Here is a 23438-nt window from a genome sequence, read left to right on the forward strand (position 1 = left end):
ATCTTCATAAGGTCCCAGTAATTCACTTTTGCTTTTAATTCCCTTGCCTTTGGGGATGTGCCGAGTAAGAGATTGCTACGGCTGAGGTCAGAGAGGTCTTTTCCTGCTTTCTCCTCTAAGGTTTTGATGGTGTCCTGTCTCACATTCAGGTCCTTTATCCATTTTGAGTTTATTTTTGTGAATGGTGTGAGAAAGTGGTCTAGTTTCAACCTTCTGCATGTTGCTGTCCAGTTCTCCCAGCACCATTTGTTAAAGAGACTGTCTTTTTTCCATTGGATGTTCTTTCCTGCTTTGTCAAAGATGAGTTGGCCATACGTTTGTGGGTCTAGTTCTGGGGTTTCTATTCTATTCCATTGGTCTATGTGTCTGTTTTTATGCCAATACCATGCTGTCTTGATGATGACAGCTTTGTAGTAGAGGCTAAAGTCTGGGATTGTGATGCCTCCTGCTTTGGTCTTCTTCTTCAAAATTACTTTGGCTATTCGGGGCCTTTTGTGGTTCCATATGAATTTTAGGATTGCTTGTTCTAGTTTCGAGAAGAATGCTGGTGCAATTTTGATTGGGATTGCATTGAATGTGTAGATAGCTTTGGGTAGTATTGACATTTTGACAATATTTATTCTTCCAATCCATGAGCAGGGAATGTCTTTCCATTTCTTTATATCTTCTTCAATTACCTGCATAAGCTTTCTATAGTTTTCAGCATACAGATCTTTTACATCTTTGGTTAGATTTATTCCTAGGTATTTTATGCTACTTGGTGCAATTGTGAATGGGATCAGTTTCTTCATTTGTCTTTCTGTTGCTTCATTGTTAGTGTATAAGAATGCAACTGATTTCTGCACATTGATTTTGTATCCTGCAACTTTGCTGAATTCATGTATCAGTTCTAGCAGACTTTTGGTGGAGTCTATCGGATTTTCCATGTATAATATCATGTCATCTGCAAAAAGCGAAAGCTTGACTTCATCTTTGCCAATTTTGATGCCTTTGATTTCCTTTTGTTGTCTGATTGCTGATGCTAGAACTTCCAGCACTATATTAAACAGCAGCGGTGACAGTGGGCATCCCTGTCGTGTTCCTGATCTCAGGGAAAAAGCTCTCAGTTTTTCCCCGTTGAGGATGATGTTAGCTGTGGGCTTTTCATAAATGGCCTTTATGATCTTTAAGTATGTTCCTTCTATCCCGACTTTCTCAAGGGTTTTTATTAAGAAAGGGTGCTGGATTTTGTCAAAGGCCTTTTCTGCATCGATTGACATCGCCTGTCATTTAATATTTGGTTATTAACTCTGTCACCAGAAACCTTAGACTGATTTATAGTATCAAGTTTACTCAGAGATCATGGATGTTATTAATTGTGTCATTATCATATGTTCTTAGTCGTTCATTTCAGAGAAGAGTCTAAGAAATGTTACCACATGTCCTTGCTAAAGTTAGCCTCCCTCTTTCTTAACAATTATGCATGAAATAAATTGCAAGGCTTTTTGAGGACTGGAGAATTCAGTATTTCCTGGGTATTTCCTTTTTATCTTTATAATTACCAGTCCGTTGTCCTTAATAGCTTTGATGTCCTCCCAAATTAAATCAATGATGAAGGAGAAACACAGCTAGTTGTAGCATTTTCCTTCTTGTTGCTATGCCCTGGCACTAAATAGCCTTTCTGCCAAGGAATAAATAATATGTATATTTGCTTCTTCATAGCCTGATTTTACACAGAAATTAAGGCACAAGTTACAATTGCTGAATGATTTCTAACTTTATCCTGCAATTAAAAAAATATGTTCTTTGGGGTGCCTGGGTGGCTCAGTCAGTTAAGCATCTGACTTTGGCTCAGGTCATGATCTTGCAGTTCCTGAGTTCAAGCCCTGCATCGGGCTTGCAGCTGTCAGCCTGCCAGCATGGAGCCCGCTTCGGATCTTCTGTCCCCCTCCTTCTCTGCCTCTCCCCAGCTCACACTTTCTCAAAAAATAAATAAAAAACATGAGAAATTTAACAAAAAATTTTTTCTTCAAGTAAGCTTTAGTTTTAAAATAAAACATTATACTATTTCCCTAAGCATGAAATCAACAAACTGTAAGGGTAGTCGAAGGTTTGGATATTGTTCATATCTGAAGTAGACTGCTATATGATTTTGGTGACAGGAAATGATCATAAAAGTGGGCCAAATGAATATACAGAAAAAGTAAGTTTCTATTTACCCATATTATATACTAACATCTCGAATAAGTTACTTGTGATTTATTTTCTTCATGGATTAACTCATGGTCTGGCAGTTCATCTCACAGTACATTTCATGTAAATGTTAATAGTAAAGGCATAAGTTCTAGGAATTTATTCTAAGAATATTCCAAAAGTAAATAAATATTCAGAATGCAAGGATGTTCAAGGAAACATAGTTTATACTAGAAAATTAACTGAAATTAACTGGTATTTCATTAATAAGAGACCAGAAAAATAAACTATGGAATAACCATATTATAAAATAGGAAAAAAAGTATAACTGTATTTGGTAAATGTGTGTATAAATAAATTTATATGCACTATATATAAGTAAATAAACACACACACACACAAGAATATACACATATGTGCTTTTTTATATATTTATAAATGTTTGTATATTTGTGGAATACTTCTGGAAAGATACACAGGAAACCACTAACAGTGTTTACATTTGGGAGTAGGGTTGAGGGTAAAGCAGAGGGTGGAAAGTGTGTGAAATAGGGAGAAACAGATGTACTTTTCATTTTATTTTTCTCTTCAGTGTTTGACTATGTTTTGTACCACAAGTATATGCTATTCCTAAAATGAAAGCAAATCAAAACAGAAAAAGGAAATGAAAATAGAACAATAGAAACTAGGAAAAGACAGTAAAAATCGTACAAGAGTTTAAATTTTCACTGTTCGTTTTTCTGAAAGTAGACATGATCGGCTGTTTTAAGGAAGTGGAAGATTATTTCAGTAGTTTCATGGTTTTTGCATGATGAACAAGGATAGCTCAAGTTCCATGGCCTAAAAGGGAATTTGTGAGTTGTTTGCTTGAAAAAAAATAAGGGAAATAGTTTGTTACTCTATTCCAATCATTAGTGATACAACTTCCCTGTCCAGAAAGGGGGAAGCCTAAAGAAACAGAGTGAAGGTCACAAGTTACAGATGCTGTGATGAGCCATGAGAGTACGTCAGTACAAGAGGTTAGAGGTTATTTATCTAGCTTGCTGAAGCTTCACAGCTAGTTGCTGTCTGCCTCACTCTGAGTCTCTCCCTACTATTCTCAAGCAAATTCTCTTTTGGGAATAAAAAAGTGGAAATTGTACTGGAAAAACATAGTTTGTAACGTGTTTCAAAATCCATGCAATATTAGCCATACATATTTGCTTAGCCAATTATATTGGGTAAATATGTATGGAGCAGTCTGTGCCAGGCACATTTCCAAGCTCTTTTCACGTATGAATTCATTTTATCTTTCCACAATCCTCAAAGATGGGTACTGTTATTACGAATCTGATTATTCAGATAAGAAAATCTAGGCTCAGAAAAGTTATGTAACTTGTTTACTGATAAAATCTTTCATTACTCTAAAATATAATCCAGTTTTACTATAATGTACTAAAAGTATATAATATAAAAGTTCAAGATAAAGTTATTTAAATGCATTTTTTCTAACACTGAAGATATGAGGCAGGTCAAAATGAACAGTAATTCTGACATGCTAAGTCCAATGATTAAAAGTTAATGGTTAGGGGCGCCTGGGTGACTCAGTCGGTAAAGCGTCTGACTTCGGTTCAGGTCATGATCTCACGGTTTGTGAGTTTGAGCCCCACGTTGGGCTCTGGGCTGACAGCTCAGAGCCTGGAGCCTGCTTCAGATTCTGTGTCCCTCTCTCACTCTGCCCCTCCCCTGCTAGTCGCTGTCTTTCTCTCTCTCTCTCTCTCTCTCTCTCTCAAGAATAAAACATTCAAAAAAAAAGTTAATGGTTAACTTTTTGTCATAAGCTATGCACACACATACATAAGTCAAATTCTGTCCTGTTAAAAATAAGAAGTAGAATTACTAAAATGTTAATATTAAAAAATTTTTAAACCCTAATTGACTATCAGGATTGGGTTAACAGCAATCTAATCTTTTACACAATGTTTTAAAAATGGATTCTAGTTTTGGGGCGCCTGCGTGGCTCAGTAGGTTAGGCATGTGACTTTAGCTCAGGTCATGATCTCACAGTCCGTGAGTTTGAATTCCACGCTGGGCTCTGTGCTGACAGCTTGGAGCCTGAAGCCTGCTTCAGATTCTGTGTCTCCCCCCACTCTCTCTCTGCCCCTTCCCCACTCATGCTCTGTCTCTCAAAAATGTATAAATGTTAAAAAAAATTTTTTAAATGGATTCTATTTTAAAAATAAGATTTTAGCAGACAGTAGTTTACAAATAGGAAAACACATGTTGGTAAAGTGACAACCTCTTCCCACAAAGTAACTCATTAGAAGTAACCTACCTAGAATGAGAAATTATTGAATTTTCCCCTTGTGGTTGCACCACAAACCATGAAAAATGTGTGGTGTGCCATCTGAAATACATTAAACTTCACTGGTGCTTTCAATACTTTTCCTAACCAATAGCCATACAGATATCTAATTACCTTACTAAATGTCCATCAGCCACAATCTTATTTACTTAAGACTGGAAAAAGAGATAGAGAATACATCAGTCTCTATTGAGTTGGGTGAAATCTTATATGTGATCCCATCTAACACTGCCCCAAGGCAGGAAAACATGTTTGAAAGTTGTTCATTTATCCCTGTTTGAATATATTTCACTGACTGGTACTTTCTGTTTTTAGAAACAGCCTCTTCAATTTTGACAGTTTTATTGGCTATCAAAGACCTTAAAGTGAATCAAAACTTGCTTCTCTAATTGTTGACCCATTTGTGCCATTCTTCCAACTAGAGCTACAGACCAGTCTTTATTTCCTGTAGTAGCACTTCCAGTATTTGTGGACAGCCATCACATCACTCTAAATTCTTTCCAGGTTAGTTATCTCCAGCTGCCTCAAAGTTTCTTACAAGACTGTTTCCAACTTCTCATTGGCTAGTTAATATTCCTGGTGAAACAGGATTCATGAAAGTGGTTACAGGGTCTCAAGGTTTCTTGAACATTTGTAGATTACAATGTAACCATGATTCCCTCACCTACCTCTATGCTGTTATTAATGTAACCTAGGTCTGTGTTGTTTTTGTAGTTGCTGTTTTAAGCAATCTGGTCACACATTTGATTGCACCTAAGTCTGTGTTAAATTAATATTTCAGGTGGTTTATCTTAACCCCATCAGATTATGTTCAGTTTTCAATCTTTCACAGCAGTTTCTCTATGTTGATTCTACCTGCATCGCTAATCCAGGCAGCTTTCTGTTTTAGCTGTTTTCTCAACTCTGTATCATCTGCATACCTGATAGGACAGTTTCCTGGGTCTTTATCTGACTCATTCATCAAAAACTGAGTAGGGCAGGGACGTGGACAAAGACCTTCCACACAACACTGAGGACCTCAGTCCAAGCAGATAAATAACAATATATACATGGTACACATAAAAAGTTCAGCTTAAACTCTTAAAATAATTTTGCAGAGAATCTAGTAAATACTTTAATATCAGCAAATATTAAGTTTTATGTTATATGGTTTAGATTTAGCTTAACTTTTTTTATATTTCAAATTTTTTATTTTAATGTTTATTTATGACATAGAAAGCACGAGCTGGGGAGAGGAAGAGAGAGGGAGGGACAGAGGATCCAAAATGGGCTCAACAGGGGCGCCTGGGTGGCGCAGTCGGTTGGGCGTCCAACTTCAGCCAGGTCACGATCTCGCGGTCCGTGAGTTCGAGCCCCGCGTCAGGCTCTGGGCTGATGGCTCAGAGCCTGGAGCCTGTTTCCGATTCTGTGTCTCCCTCTCTCTCTGCCCCTCCCCCGTTCATGCTCTGTCTCTCTCTGTCCCAAAAAATAAATAAATGTTGAAAAAAAAAAAAAAAAATTTCAAAATGGGCTCAACAGTGACAACACTGACAGCAGTGAGCCCAATGTGGGGCTCAAACTCACAAACTGTGAGATCATGACCTGAGCCAAAGTTGGGTCCTCAACCGACTGAGCCACCCAGGTGCCCCAAGATTTAGCTTTACTTTTTAATTATGGGGGAGGGGTTTGAGAACACCAGAAGCTTTTCATAATTAGAGCTGCTTAAAGACCTATGAAATAATAATTCTATGAAGAAGGAATTATCCTCGTACGCAGATTTAGAAACAAAACTTGGAAAAGGCCAAAAACTTGATCAAAGTTACAAAGATAGTGGCAAAATCAGAATTCAAACCCAGATTCAGGGCTTTAATTTTTGCAATTAGTTCTATTAACTAAATAATTCAGTTCAGTTCTCCCAACAACTATAATATCATACCTTGCAAAATATCCCTTCCGTGAGTTTGTATGGTACTCTTATATTCTTTCATTATTGCTGTGTAGTGAAAACCCCACATCCTTTTATTCAACAAGAAAAAAGAATATGCAAGCACTGAATGCATCTGTTTGCATGAAATAGTTCACCTGCATACTCAAAACACAAACAAAACTTTGTATCATATGAAAGATTTAACAATATCAAAGCATTATCAAAGGCAACATTTCATTTAGTTGAGCCATTTAATGACATTAACACTACTTAAGTGGATCCAGCTTTCATATTTTTCTCTTTATCAAGCAAACGTGCATAGGACAATGAAGAGAACTTGGGATTTTAGGCAGAAAAGGAAGAGTTCACGTCTGTCCGCAACGTTTACTAGTTCCTCAGGTGTATACTAGGACTGTTCAGGTCTTACTCTGTACTTTCTCCCAAAGCGATCTCTTCCAAAGCAATGCACTCATTTTCCAACTGTAAGTCAACAATTTTCTAAAGTATTTATATAGCATGGGCCTCTGTTCTGAGATTTAGTACTGTGTATCCCACTTCTCCCAAAGTCCCCACTGGAGGTCTTACACTGGAGAAACTTCACACTCAGCATGTCCTAAAAGTGCCATCATCCTTCCTGTAATTTCCAGTGGTCATTATTTCAGTTCAAGGCACCCCCATCCACCCATCTACTCATGCAGAAACTTGGGAACCATCCTTGGTTGCACCTTCTGCATTCTTCTTAACCATCTATACATTCTATTATTATAGTTTAAAAAAAAAAGAAAGAAATCTCAAAAGCTTCTTCTGCTACTCTCAGGTTCACACTGCCATGTTCTCTTACCTGGATGCAGCTAATGTAAACTGAATTAGCTCCCATGTCAACCCTTCTGTCACCAATTCACTACACACAGGAAAATCTTCCTAAAATACAAACGTTGTCCCGTCACTTGTTTCATTCTATGACCTCCCCTAGAAAAAAGTTCACATTTCTTACTGTGCTTTACAGGGTCCACATCACAAGCCTCATCTCCTACCACTTCCTTATTTCTACCCCTACTATGTTTCTGCCCATTTCCCCAATTCACTAAACTTTCTGATGTTGTACAGCTTACAAGGTTTTCTTTCCAATGATCTCCTAGGAATGCAGTGATAGATATATGGAATTACTTCCACTTCAGTATAAAGAATAGCAGATAGGAAGAACATTCCACGCAGATTCACTGCAACGCTGAAGGGGGTGGGAGGAGGAAATGAGGTACCAACCTGAATGAGCATCCAGCTGAACTGGCAAAGATACAGATAATGTGTGACAGCAGCCATGGCCGAACAGCTCTCATCTGTGAGTTGGGGACTTGCATATGCAGAAGCCAGGAACACAATCTGTAAGAAACAAATACCTGTATTTTAAAACCATGCTAAAAGTGATCAAGGATATTAAGAAAACAAACTGTTCTTATCAGAATCTAGGATTCAATGACTCAAAGGGAAAATAAGTTAATGTGTTGCTCAAACTGAGACGATGAACAGTCATTCTAAAAATGGCAAATACAGGGGCGCCTGGGTGGCTTGGTCGGTTAAACGTCCAACTTCGGCTCTGGTCATGATCTCACGGTCCGTGAGTTCGAGCCCCGCGTCGGGCTCTGTGCTGACAGCTCAGAGCCTGGAGCCTGCTTCCGATTCTGTGTCTCCCTCTCTCTCTGACCCTCCCCCATTCATGCTCTGTCTCTGTCTCAAAAATAAATAAACGTTAAAAAAAAAAAAATTAAAAAAAAATGGCAAATACATAGAGTTTTATATTGCATTTATTTATTTATTTATTTGAATATAGTTGACATAATGTTACATCAGATTCAGGTGTACAACCTGATCTGACAAGTTTATACATTTATAGCTGTGTTCATTAAGTGTAGCTATTGTAATACCAAAGTACCTGTCCTGTTACTTTGCTATTACAATATCGGTGACTGTGTTCCTCACGCTGTGCCTTTTATGGATTTGTACATTTCTTTTTTTTTTTTTTTAATTTTTTAATGTTTATTTATTTTTGAGAGAGAGTGAGAGCGAGCAGGAGCAGGGGAGGGGCAGAGAGAGAGGTAGACACAGAATCCTAAGCAGGCTCCAGGCTTTGAGCTGTTAGCACAGAGCCGGATGCAGGGCTCGAAACCATGAACCACAAGATCATGACCTGAGCCAAAGTTAGACGTTTAACCAACTGAGCCACCCATGCACCCCGGATTTTTACATTGCTAAGAAACAATGAATTATATGAAATTAGGCTACTTTCTGTCAAGAGATAATTTTCTTTCTTTTTAAATATTTAAAAATGTTTATTTTTGAGAGAGATAGAGACAGAATGTGAGTGGGGGAGGGGCAGAGAGAGAGAGAGAGAGGGAGAGAGACAGAAAGACACAGAATCTGAAGCAGGCTCCATGATCGGAGGTGTCAACACAGAGCCCAATGCAGGGCTTGAACTCATGAACCGAACTGTGAGATCATGACCTGAGCTGAAGTCAGATGCTTAAGTGACTGAGCCACTCAGGCACCCCAAAAAGTAATTTTGAAAGTAAACCCTTTTCTTATTATGGATGGACAAAAATCCCACAAAATGCATTCATTTTAGATAATTAGAAAAGAAAATACAGACATTCACTTAAATCAAAGCTACAAAGAGGGACAAGAAAGAAAAGCAAAGGGTGTGACTTTACCACCAAATGCATGTTCTTTTTGTGAAGTGACCTATGTAACAAAGTAGACTTAAATTTACAATTTCAGATCCTAGGATTATTCTAAACCTTGGACTTTTATTTCAACTGCCCCCAAGGCTTTGGTCAAGGGAAATCTTCAGAATGACAAGATGACCACACAAATTAAAATTATACCCTTTTCTTTTATCCCTCCCCCACACGTGATGCCCCTACCCCTTTTTACTTTTTTAGTTTGAGAGAGAGAGAGAGAGAGTGAGTGAGAGAGAGAGAGCACACAAGCAGGGGAGGGGCAGAGAGAGGGAGAGAGAGAGGATCCCAAGCAGTCTCCACACTTTCAGTCAGAGCCTAATGTAGGGCTTGAACCCATGAACTGCAAGATCATGACCAGAGCTGAGATCAAGAGTCCAGCACCTAAGTGACTGAGTCACTGGGCTCCCCTACTTTTTTTTAAATGACACTTATCATCTTCTAACATGCTTTGAATTTGTTTACTTACTATGTTTCGTGGTTATTGTTCATCTCGCCTACTATTGTTCACCTACTAGAATGTAATACTTATGAAGGCAGGATCATTGAATGTTTCAGTTACTGATATATCCTAATTATGCAGCCCAGAGTCTGGCATACAGTAGGTACTCCATAAATACTTATTAAATAAATGAATAAATAAATAAAGGAAAACACTCTTGTGGTTTCTACCTATTGTTTTGTATTTTCAACAATATATGCCTACTGTGTTAAATTTTGTAATGAAAAGTGCAGATGTCAAGCGGAGATTTCGAACAACAATAGCATAACTTCTCAAGGAATAAACTCTCTTTTTAGGACAGTGACCAAGCCTTTTTGGTTTTATATTTTAATAAGCTACCACTATGCCAGGAATATACAAATGTTCAATAAATTACTGTTGAGAGAAAGAATAACTGATGCCAAAAAGACAAAGGGGTGTTGCAAGGAAAAAAACAGCTGACCTATATCTCAAAACATACCTTCTAACAAGGAAACATAAATACCTTTGAGGTTGTTTGAAATTTTTAAAAAATAAATACTGTGCTCAAAACGAAATTAGAGTAATGGGACAAAGTATTGCTTTTATTTTCAAATGAAACATGTGCCCCCCTAATCCTTTTGTCACAAAGGTTGTGGCCATTAAACCACCTTGAAAATTTCTATCCAGCAGTGTTCCTAAGGTAGCATCACTGTGGTGAATTTGTCAGGATCTAAGGTGAGGGCCTACATGCTTCAAATGTCTTCACTTCACAGGGTGACACTTAACCATAACCAGCCTACTTAGTCAACTAAAGAAAAGCCAAAATGCTCATTAGTAAATTTACAGTAACATGTATCTTTTTTAAAAATTAAAAATTTAATTATTTTTGAGAGACAGAGACAGAGTGTGAGCAGGGGAGGGACAGAGAGAGAGAGAGAGAGGCACAGAATCCGAAGCAGGCGCCAAGCTCTGAGCTGTCAGTACAGAGCCTGATGTGGGGCCTGAACTCACGAACCGTGAGATCATGACCTGAGCCGAAGTCAGACGCTCAACCGACTGAGCCATCCAGGTGCCCCTACAATAATATGTATCTTAGGCCATACTGAAGTGACTCTTTCCTCTTGGAAATTATTTATTGAGTACTTCTTGTACCAAGTATAGAAGAAAAAAAAAGGCTTTTTCTTTTTCTTTTTTGAAGCTATAGACATAACTCAGTTTATCCTTCTGAGACTAGTTTCTTCATCTGTAGTAGGAAGAAGATGGAAATGATAAATTCTTAAGTTCCTTTCTGTGCCAAGATTCCAGGATTATTTTTTAAATGAGAAGCATTCCTAACTCAACTTTCTGTTTATTTAGCCCTGGATTGGGAGAATTTGTAACACACAGTATTAGGGGAAAAAAGCAGATGCTAGAAATTAATGTCTCATTATTTCCTAACAATCTGGTACAAATGAGTTCCCTAAAAAAAACAAAGTCAACTCCGATAGACTCCACCAAAAGTCTGCTAGAACTGATACATGAATTCAGCAAAGTTGCAGGATACAAAATCAATGTACAGAAATCAGTTGCATTCTTATACACTAACAATGAAGCAACAGAAAGACAAATAAAGAAACTGATCCCATTCACAATTGCACCAAGAAGCATAAAATACCTAGGAATAAATCTAACCAAAGATGTAAAAGATCTGTATGCTGAAAACTATAGAAAGCTTATGAAGGTAATTGAAGAAGATATAAAGAAATGGAAAGACATTCCCTGCTCATGGATTGGAAGAATAAATATTGTCAAAATGTCAATACTACCCAAAGCTATCTACACATTCAATGCAATCCCAATCAAAATTGCACCAGCATTCTTCTCAAAACTAGAACAAGCAATCCTAAAATTCATATGGAACCACAAAAGGCCCCGAATAGCCAAAGTAATTTTGAAGAAGAAGACCAAAGCAGGAGGCATCACAATCCCAGACTTTAGCCTGTACTACAAAGCTGTCATCAAGACAGCATGGTATTGGCACAAAAACAGACACATAGACCAATGGAATAGAATAGAAACCCCAGAACTAGACCCACAAACGTATGGCCAACTCATCTTTGACAAAGCAGGAAAGAACATCCAATGGAAAAAAGACAGTCTCTTTAACAAATGGTGCTGGGAGAACTGGACAGCAACATGCAGAAGGTTGAAACTAGACCACTTTCTCACACCATTCACAAAAATAAATTCAAAATGGATAAAGGACCTGAATGTGAGACAGGAAACCATCAAAACCATAGAGGAGAAAGCAGGAAAAGACCTCTCTGACCTCAGCCTCAACAATTTCTTACTCGACACATCTCCAAAGGCAAGGGAATTAAAAGCAAAAATGAATTACTGGGACCTTATGAAGATAAAAAGCTTCTGCACAGCAAAGGAAACAACCAACAAAACTAAAGGCAACCAACGGAATGGGAAAAGATATTTGCAAATGACATATCGGACAAAGGGCTAGTATCCAAAATCTATAAAGAGCTCACCAAACTCCACACCCGAAAAACAAATAACCCAGTGAAGAAATGGGCAGAAAACATGAATAGACACTTCTCTAAAGAAGACATCTGGATGGCCAACAGGCACATGAAAAGATGTTCAATGTCGCTCCTTATCAGGGAAATACAAATCAAAACCACACTCAGATATCACCTCATGCCAGTCAGAGTGGCCAAAATGAACAAATCAGGAGACTATACATGCTGGACAGGATGTGGAGAAACGGGAACCCTCTTGCACTGTTGGTGGGAATGCAAATTGGTGCAGCCGCTCTGGAAAGCAGTGTGGAGGTTCCTCAGAAAATTAAAAATAGACCTACCCTATGACCCAGCAATAGCACTGCTAGGAATTTACCCAAGGGATACAGGAGTACTGAGGCATAGGGGCACTAGTACCCCAATGTTTATAGCAGCACTCTTAACAATAGCCAAATTATGGAAAGAGCCTAAATGTCTATCAACTGATGAATGGATAAAGAAATTGTGGTTTATATACCCAATGGAGTACTACGTGGCAATGAGAAAGAATGAAATATGGCCTTTTGTACCAACGTGGATGGAACTGGAGAGTGTGATGCTAAGTGAAATAAGCCATACAGAGAAAGACAGATACCATATGGTTTCATTCTTATGTGGATCCTGAGAAACTTAACAGAAACCCATGGGGGAGGGGAAGGAAAAAAAAAAAAAAAAAAAAGAGGTTAGAGTGGGAGAGAGCCAAAGCATAAGAGACTGTTAAAAACTGAGAACAAACTGAGGGTTGATGGGGGGTGGGAGGGAGAGGAGGGTGGGTGATGGGTATTGAGGAGGGCACCTTTTGGGATGAGCACTGGGTGTTGTATGGAAACCAATTTGACATGGGGCGCCTGGGTGGCTCAGTCAGTTAAGCGGCCGACTTCGGCTCAGGTCATGATCTCGTGGTCCATGAGTTCGAGCCCCACGTCGGGCTCTGTGCTGACAGCTCAGAGCCTGGAGCCTGTTTCAGATTCTGTCTCCCTCTCTCTGACCCTCCCCCGTTCATGCTCTGTCTCTATCTCAAAAATAAATAAGCGTTAAAAAAAAAAATTAAAAAAAAAAAAGAAACCAATTTGACAATAAACTTCATATATTGAAAAAAAAAAACCAAAAAAACAAAAAAACAAAGTCAACAAATTCGCCCTTCCAGAACATATCACAAATAGCTTTTCAATTATTTTGAAAACATGCTTAGATCTTCCTAGATTTTAGCTTCTAACTTCTGAATTGTAACACACTATAGATCATAAATTTAACCTTCCTAAATTCCACAAATATTCACTGAACACTTTCACCAAAACTAACGTTAGTTTGGTTCAACTAACGTTGAACACTAAGCACCAAAACTTCCTTAAAAGCTGTTGGAAGAACAGACTGAGAGGTTCAGCCAAAGGAAAAAAAAAGGAGTAATTTTAACATCTTATTTTCCTTCTTTTTACAAAGCGGCATCTATTTCCACAAAGATTTTGTAAGTGTACCTATATAATAAGTTTGAACCTCTCTAATTCATATTCTATAATATGCATAGCGTTGAGGTTTACTTGGTAGTTATGTTCTAATCAACTTGAAGAGTTTGCTTATGTAAGACAATAGTGTAATCCAAACTTGTAATTGAACATGCTTAGTTTTAAGTATTCTATGAAACTATTTATAAATGGTATGCTAACTTGAATAATTGTTATTCTCTTAAAAACTCTTTTCTTTGAAACAAATTAGTAAAGGTTATTATTTAAGCTGCATTTGCTTTCAGAATACAGTTTTAACACCCAGAATTCTATTCTACAGATAGGACTTCTCTATATTTTATTATGTTTTACTCTCCTTTTCTAAGCCCTAAAAATACCAGTCACAAATCTACTTTTGCAAACTATGAACATTCTTCCAGAGTGTTCTCTAAAGCACGAGAAATACTTTCATCTGTATGAAAGGAGGTTAGTCTGCAAGAAAAGGCTGACCTATCACAGTGCACACTGCTACAACAGGAATGAGGTAAGAAAACTTGGGAGAACCAGCTATTACAAATAACCAGGCGTATGTAAAATTAAATTAACTTTAGCTTAAATACAAATTAAATGGTTAAAGTAAAATAAAATGCCATCTCCTAGCATATTTAGCACATACATCTTTAAGGCACATTAACGTAAGGAGAAAGGAGTTTTTACCATTGTTCTTTTACTTAGTCATACAGAGATGACCAGGAGAAAGGTTATTTTCACAGTCAGTACTCTGGATGCATTAAACATCATAACATAAAAAACAAAAAGAATTTTTCAAAGGTCCTCAGTCATTCACGTTACTGATACATTCAGTAAGCAGGCAAGCACCCACTACCAACAAAGTGTTACTATCTTTATGAGATAAAGAATATGGTGGCAAAAGGTGCTACATGCTTTCCCTGCTTTTCTTGTGAACCCACATATTAATGATGTGAAGTCATTATTAAGTTACACAAACTTAATAAATGATGAAAAAGGATCTGATACAGGAATTCACTTTTTGGAGGTAACTAAATGTGTTTGAAAGTTAAAGTGGGATTCAATGTTTATTATTATTATTATTATTATTATTATTATTATTATTTATTATTAATTTTTGAGAGAGAGACAGAGACAGAGTATGAGTGAGAGAGGGAGATATAGAATCAGGCTCCAGGCTCTGAGGTGTCTGCACAGAGCCTGATCCAGAGCTCGAACTCACGAACCGCAAGATCATAACCTGAGCCAAAATCTGATGCTTAACTGACGGAGCCACCCAGGTGCCCCAGTTAAAGTGGGATTCAAATCCTGGAGTTCTCATTTATATAGCATTCTCTCTAGAACACCATGCTGCAGCCTATAAAGCTAAAATCAAACTCAAGTCCTGCCTCAAAGTGCTGAACTTCTAGTTCAGTCTTCCTCAATTTTTTAATCCATGGCCCACCACAGGTTCATAATGGCCATAGAATATAATGCCAATAGCAAATATAATACTATTCTCAATTCTATACTGATATAACATATATACAGCTTAACTAAAGAGAAAAGAAAAATAAATATATGTCCCCAAAGAGAGTATCTGATATGTTTTGTTAGTAACTTATAAAATTCTTTGCTTCTTCTGGTTGATGAGAGTTCTACTGTACCTATGTATAGTTTTCATTTTAAATACAGAGCAGGTGTTTCTGCTGGGCTAAATAATAATAAAAACTGATTTCACTATAAACATCAATTCTCAGTACTCCTTAGTATACCTCTCTCCTCACTTTACTATAAACATTTTCATTCCTTTCTATTAATTGCCTTTCTCTTTATTCTCCAGCTTATCCAAAACACCTATAGTGTTTTAATCATGTGTTCTTTCAAATACTGATGGATATTTGGGTTGTTTCCAGTTTTTTTTTATTTTTTACAAATAAAGCTGCTATGAATGTACAAGTGCTTTTATTTGTCTTGAATAAATATCTAGGAGAAGGAACAGGTGGATCATATGATAAGTGTGTATTTAATATTCTCTTGTGTGTGTATTTAATATTCTTAAAAATAGATAAATTATTTTCCAAAGTGCTTGTAACATTTTCATTCTCATCAGCAATATATTAGCATCTCACTAAAACTTGTCTGGGATAGTCAAAAAACCTTTTAGCCTTTCTAAGGGGCACACATAGTTCCTCATTGTGATCTAAATTTGGATTTTCCTAATAAGTAATGATGTTAACCATTTTTTCATGTCCCTATCTGCAATCCATGTCTTTTCTTTGAAGAAATGCCTCTTCAGCTCTCTTGCCTACTTTAAAAATTGGTTTGTTTTCTTAATGTTGAGTTTTATGAGTTCTTTTTATATTCATGATACAAGTCTTTCATCACATGTTTAATGTGCAAGTACTTCCTTCTACTCTGTGGCTTGTTTTCAAAAATTCTCTTAACAGTGTCATTGGAAGAACAAACGTTTTTAACATTGGTGAAACCCAATTATGGATTGAATCTACCTTTTTTGATCTTTTATAAATACTTCTGAATTACCTTTTGCATTTTTGTCTATCTATGTAGGAATCTGCTTCTGGCCTCTCTGATATGTCCCATCAATCAATTTTTCTATGTTTACACCAATATCACATCGTCTTGATGACTGAAGCTATAATTTTTGAAACCAGGTAGTGTTAGACTCTGATTTATTCTTCTTTGTCAAAGTTATATTGTCCATTCCAAGTCACATGCATTTCCATATAAATTTTAGAACCAGATAGATGCTTACAAAAACAGAAACCTACTGAGGTTGTGATTGGAATTGGGTTGAATCTGAGAATGGACATACTAACAGTATTGACTCTTTCTTCTCATGACCACATGGTACCCTTCCATGTATTTAGGTCTTCTCTAATTCCTCTCAGAAGTACTTTGTAATTATCCATGTACAAGTCCTTCATATAATTTTTAAGAGATTCATCCCTAAGTATTTTATATTTTTGCTATTATCATAACTGATATTTCACTAAATTTTAATTCCTGATATTCACTGCTAGTATACAGAAATACAATTGATTTTTGTATATTGATCTTCATCTCGCCAACTTACAGAACATACTTATTAGTTTGAGTAGCTTTTTTGTAGAAAACATATTTTCTACATAAAGGATTATGTCATCTCTGCATAAATGGAATTTTACTTACTTTTTAATCAGAATGGCTTTAATTTCTTTTTCTTGCCTTATGGTACTTGTTGGCAATGGATATAAATATAGATATAATGTACACACACTCACACACACACACACACAGAGTACTGAAAAGAGGTGGCAAAAATGAACACCCTTGTTTTCTTTTTGATTTTAGCATGAAAACATTGTTTTCACCATTAAGTATTTTAATGGTCTGAATTGTGTCCTCCAAAATTCATACACTGAAGTCCTAACCTCTACTCAGAATAAACTGTATTTGAAAATGAAGTCAATAAAGAGGTAATTAAATTAAAGTGAGGTCTTTAAGGTGGGCTGTAATCCACTATGAGTGATTTCCTTATAAGAGAAAATTTTGGATACTGGCAAGCACATGTACAGAAGAAAGACCATGCCAACACAAAGGGAGAAGACAGACATCTGTACAGCAAGGAGAGAGGACTCAATATGAAATCAACCCTGTCAACACCTTGATCTTGGAATTCTAGCTTTCAGAACTGTAAGAAAATAAATTTGTTATTTAAGCCATCCAGTCTATGGTAATTTGTTATGGCCGCCCTAGCAAATCATTACAACTATGACGTTAGTTAATATAATTTCTTTTTGTAGATGGCATTGTCAAGTTGAGAAAGTTCCCCTCTATTCCTACTTGGTTGGAGTTTGGTTTTTTTTTTAATCAGGAATGGCTATTGAATTTTGGCAAATGCTATTTCTCTATTGAGATTACAAAACATTTTATTCCATTTTTGCTTGCTAATTAATATGAATTAATTTGATTGATACTGGAATATTAAACCAACTTTATACTACTTGGATAGTTATCACTTTTTGTGATGCATTATCATTTTGATTTGCTAAAACTATATTAAGAATATCTGCATCAATATTCATGAGGAACACTGGTTTGTAGTCTTTCTTTGTCTCATTTTGGTATCAGGGTAATGCTGGTTTTAGAGAGTTGGGAAAGAGTTCCTCTTTTTCAATTTTCTGGAAGAATCTGTATAGAAGTGGTATTTTTTTCTTAAATGTTTGATAAAATTCATCAATAAAACCATGTTAAGACTAAAGTTATCTTAGTGGCAAGATGTTTAAATATAAATTCAATTTCTTTAATAGATATATACCTATTCAGATAACCTAGCTCTTACTGAATGAGTTTTGGTAATATATGTCATTTTAAGTAACTTTTTTATTTAACCAAACCTGGAAAATTTGTTGGTATAAAGTGATATATAATATTCCCTTATTATCTTTTTAATATTTAGAATCTGTTGTGATGCCATTTCTCTTTCTTCATAATGGTAATTTAGAGCTCCTCTTTTTTTCTTCTTGATTGTTCTGGCTAAAGGTTGGTCACTTTATTGATCTTAAGGAAATGGCTCTTGGTTTCACTGATTTTCTCTGTTGTTTTACTGTTTTATATTTCAGTGATTCCTGTTCTGTTCTTTATTATTTATTTCTTCTTTTTCTCCTATTTTTAATTTAAAAACTTTTTATATTTCTGTGGTCCTATTTTTGAAACCTTATTTCTTTTTCTAATAGAGGCATTTAGTTCTATTATATTTTTTCCTTATATTGCTTTAAGGATTCCTCAAATTTTGATATATTGTGTTTTCATTTTCACTCAGTTCAAAATTCTTTGAAATTTTCCTGAATTATTTTCTGACCTATGGATTATCTATAAGTGTGCTAATTAGTTTCCAAATATTTGAAGATATTCTTGTGATCTTTCTGTTGATTCCCAATTTAATTCTGTTGTGGTCAGAGGACATACTCTGTATGGCTTTAATAATTTTGAATTTATAAGCCTATGTTCCTTGCGTACATGATAAAAACATGTATTCTACTACTGTTGGTTTCAGTGTTTTATAAATCTCAATTAGTTCAGGTTGGATGATAACATGTTAAAATATTCTATATTCTAAAAAAACAAAACAAAATTCCATGTATTTACAGATTTTCTGTTCTTTTAAAAAATTTCTATCAATTATTGAAAGAGAAGTCTTTAAATTCCCAACTATAATTGTGGATTTGTCAAGTTTTCCTTGTAGTTCTATAAATTTTTGCATGGTATATTTGGAAGCTTAGTTATCAAGTTATTAAATTTAGGGTGATTATAGTCTCTCAATAAACTAACCCCTTTATCATTATAGAATGACTTTTTTCTCTGGTATAACTTTGCTCTAAAATCTACTATGTGGCATCTGGCTTCGGCTCAGGTCGTGATCTCGCAGTTTGTGAGTGAGCCCTGCATGGGGCTCTGTGCTGACAGCTCAGAGCCTGGAGCCTGCTCCAGATTCTATGTCTCCCTCTACCTCTGTCCCTCCCGTGCTCATGCTTCTGTCTGTCTCTCTCTCTCTCAAAAAATAAACATTAAAAAAATATTTAAAATCTACTTTGTTAATATAGTCAATCCCAATTAATTTTCCATCTTTTTATTTTTATTTTTTTTAATTTTAGAGAGACAGACTGAGTGCGAGTTGGGGAAATGGGTAGATAGAGAGACAGAATCTCAAGCTGAGTGTGGAGACTGACCTCCTGATCAAGGAGCCTGATCAAGGGTCCGATGCTCAACAGGTATTTTCTCCTTCAGTACTTAAACATGTTGCTCTACTTTCTCCTCACTTGTATTATTTCTGACAAGAAATTTGCTGTAATTCTTATGTTTATTCCTCTGTATGGATTTTTTTGTTTTAATTTTTGTTGCCTGTAAGATTTTTCTCCTTATACTAGTTTTACGCAATTTGATTATGATGTGCTTTCATAGTTTCTTCATGCTTCTTCTGTGTGGGGCTCATCACGATTCTTGAATACATAAGTTAACAGTTTTTAAGAAATTTGGAAAATTTTAATCATTACTTTTTAAAATGCTCTTTCCCAACCACTAGGCACTTTTACCTCTCTTTCTGACACCTCAATTACACATATATGAAACACTTAATTTTTTCCCCACAGTTCAATGGTGCCCTGCTGATTTATTCTGACTCCCTCTTTTCTTTTTCATTTTAGAGTAACTGATATTTCTGTTTTCAAATTCACTTATTTTTTCTTCTGCTATTTCTAATCCCAATCAGGGTATTTTTCATCTCACACATTGTAGTTTTCATTTCTTTTTTGTTTCAGTGTTTATTTATTTTAAGAGAGAGAGTGAGAGAACACATATGTACAAGAGGGGTAGGGACAGACAGAGAGGGAAAGAGATAATCTTTTTTTTTTTTTTTTTTAACGTTTATTTTTGAGGAGAGAGACAGAGTGTGAGAGGGGGAGGGATAGACAGAGAGGCACAGAATCTGAAGCAGGCTCCAGGCTCTGAGCTGTCAGCACAGAGCCTGATACAGGGCTTGAACTCATGAACCATGAGATCATGACCTGAGCCAAAGTCAGACGCTTAATCAACTGAGCCTTCCAGGCGCCCTGTGTCATATTTTCTTGCCTTTCACCACATCTTACAGTTTTTTATTAAATATCAAACACTGTGATCTTACCTCTTTGGGAGTTGGATATTTGTGTTCCTCTAAATATTTTTGAGCTTTGTGCTAGGATGCATGTGGAAGCAATTTGGTCTTTTCAATTCTTGCGGTTAAGATGTGTTGGGCAGGGCCTAGTGCTCAGGCCAATCACTCCATGGGGCTGAGGCAACACCCATCTGTATACTCTACTCAGGTGTTTGTGGATCTTGAGGATTTCTTAGTCTAACAGCAGGAAAAGTTACTATTCGTGGCTCTGTGTAAGCACCTCACATTGATCTCTTTTGCCTTCTGGGGGACTCTTTCTCTAGCTTTGGGTAGTTTCCTTACAACATGGGCTAGTCAGAACTCAACTGAAAAATAAGAACTCTGCCTATCTCCAGGGTTCCTTCTTTTTCAGTATTTTGGCCTCCAAACTTTAGCCACCTTGTTTTTCTCAGACTCTCATCTTTCTCCTTAGTTCTGTGAATCTGCAGACCACCTGTGTTCCTCCTTTTTGTGCCACAGCTTGGAAAGCAGTATTCCAGGGCAATTATTAACCTCATCCTGTTTGTTTCTTGTACTTCAGGGATCCTCATCCTTGGCTGCCTGATGTCTAGCCTATTGACATTATTTCATATAATGTTCCGTTTTTTTCATTTGTTTTAGATCTGATGGTAAATCTGGTCCCTATTATTTCATTTCGGCTTGAAGCAGACTCTTGCAGGTATTAACACCTTCTGGATCCTGCTATTAACTTTCTTTTTTCCTGAAATTAAAATATTTACTATTATTATGGTGTTCTGTCTTGAGCTTAACTAACTACACTTGAATCTACAGTATCCACTTACTCTATTTTGTGAATTAAATGTTTATTTATTTTTGAGAGACAGAGCACATGCAGGGAAGGGACAGAGACAGAGGGAGACACAGAATCCGAAACAGGCTCCAAGCTCTGAGCTGTCAGCATGGAGCCCAAGGCAGGGCTCGAATTCACAAACCGCGAGATCATGACCTGAGCCAAAGTTGGACGCTTAACTGATGGAATCACACAGGCGCCCCTAATTTTTGAATTTTTATAATTCACATTTTCTAATCCACTTAGCATCCCTGATCCAAAAAGTTTTTTACTCTCTTCTTCCAAAGTTAACTGATGAGTAAGCTATTTTAAACATTTGTTTCAATGACAAAAGCAAGATATGTTAAGCTAAAAAGATCACAAAACGCTGAGTTCCACATTATTTCTGCTACTTGTAAATCATTTATGTCTGCAGAATCCCTTTCATTAGAAAACTGTGTTAATAACCCATTAATCTGAGGCTAAAGACAAAAAGACCTTTGCATGTTGCTGTTGCATTGGCTATTGCCAATGTGCCAATGCCAATGATAATGGAATTCACAAAGTATAATGACATTTCCATGACTAATGTATTCTGTGGTTAACAGACTTCCTTTTGTTTAAGTTTTAATCAGCATTATCTGTGTAACTTTTTTTTTTTTTTTGCCCTTTTTACAATTAGTGTTTGAGAGAGAGAGACAGAGAGCAGGGGAGGGGCAGAGAGAGGGGAAACACAGAACTCGAAGCAGGCTCCAGGCTCAGAGCTGTTAGCACAGAGCCCAACATGGGGCTCACCCTCACAGACTACAAGATCATGACCTGAGCTGAAGTTGGATGCTTAATCGACTAAGTCACCCAGGTGCCCCTATCTGTGTAACTTTTAAAATTATTTGAAAGGGCTGCATCAGTCTCTATGCTGACAGCTCAGAGCCTGGAGCCCACTTCAGATTCTGTGTCTCCCTCTCTGTCTGCCCCTTCCCTGCTCACACTGTCGCTCTCACCTTCCAAAATAAATATTAAATTTTTTTTAAAAAAGTTACAAGAGTATTTGAAGAAACAAACTATCTGAAGAACTTTAAAAAAGTATTAAACTTAAAACATCAATAAAGTTTAGTGATAATAGTTAATTCCTTATGCAAAAAGGTAGAAACCAGAAATGGAAAAACAACTATAAAGGCAAGGTTATCAGTATTTTTTTTTAGGTATGCTCAATAGAGACTGCCTGTAGCATGTTCGTATAAACAAAACACTTGGACTAATGCCATACTTAATTTCCTGTATCTTTTTTCATTATCTTGAAATCACATGTGTACTATTACAACCCCCCACCCCAGGCTAGCATCTTTTTCACTGGTGTTTCTACCTTATCCCTTAAGAGAAGTTTAAATACCAGAAATATTTTGTCAATACCAAATCTGAATTTTTACTATTACTAAAAATATCATACTTAACATTAAAATTATTCTCACTGATTTCACACAGATATTCCTTTTTTCCCCCACATTGACTAGAAAGCTTTGAATATTTTTGGATGGCCCTCCTATGGTCTTCATGTCAAAGAACATAAAATCTATTATGCTCATGTTCATAGTTAGCTTGCTTTCCCCTTCCTTCTTCCCTTCCTTCCTTCCTTCCTTCCTTGATTCCTTCCTTCCTTCTGTTGGGAAAATAAATAAAGTTATGCACCATAAGATGGCCCACAGGACTAACATAAGCTCTAGTTCCTAGCTTAGAGACTTCTCTTCCAGGCTCTTCTTCCTGCCCTGCTTGCCATGCATGCCAAATTACTACTAATGCACAATGCGGAAGTAACAGATGATAAATTGTCCCCCATGCTTGTGCTCAGGACTCAGATCTCTGGAGAAGGATCTCCTCCGAGCTCGCCAGTGTAAAATAAAACTTGGATCCACCAAGATCTCCGAGTGTCACTTGGTTTTTCCACCAGTGATCCAGCCTGGTTCCATAACAAACTCGGTTCCCTGACCAGGAAACCCAACCACGCTGGCCCATTGTTGCCACCGGTTTGGGAAAATGGCAAGGTGGTGACGGAATTAGGCATCGCAACAGAGAAAGCGCGCCCTGCCTGATTTTTGGCAGTCTTTCACTTGGTCGCCTCAGGCCAGTCCTGCTCTGCCATTCCTGCCAGACTCGAAGAGACTTGGCAAGCAAGGACCTGGACCCGACATCGGAACCGGTAAAGCTGGGGCCTCAATCTAGTCAGACCCACTCACAAGAGTGGAAGGGGGATTTGATCACTCCCTAGAGACTTCAGAGGTCTCACAGGTAGGAATTCTGTGGGAGGGAATGCAATAACCTCTGGTGTGTATATGAGTGCAAATG

General features: G+C 36.9%; 1 protein-coding gene across 2 annotated transcripts in view; it reads right to left on the reverse strand.

Annotated features, from left to right (window-relative positions):
- ADGRV1 (adhesion G protein-coupled receptor V1) overlaps window positions 1-23438 on the reverse strand; it is a 565435-nt gene that overhangs the window by 203779 nt on the left and 338218 nt on the right. For both annotated transcript variants that reach the window (XM_078448177.2, XM_078448183.2), the window contains exon 84: window positions 7686-7802. In XM_078448177.2, the coding sequence (XP_078304303.2) occupies window positions 7686-7802 (117 nt within the window). The remainder of the gene's footprint in view (window positions 1-7685; window positions 7803-23438) is intronic.

The sequence above is a fragment of the Panthera onca genome, chromosome A1 (genome assembly GCF_046562875.1).
Source record: "Panthera onca isolate mPanOnc1 chromosome A1, mPanOnc1 haplotype 2, whole genome shotgun sequence".
NCBI lineage: Eukaryota > Metazoa > Chordata > Mammalia > Carnivora > Felidae > Panthera > Panthera onca.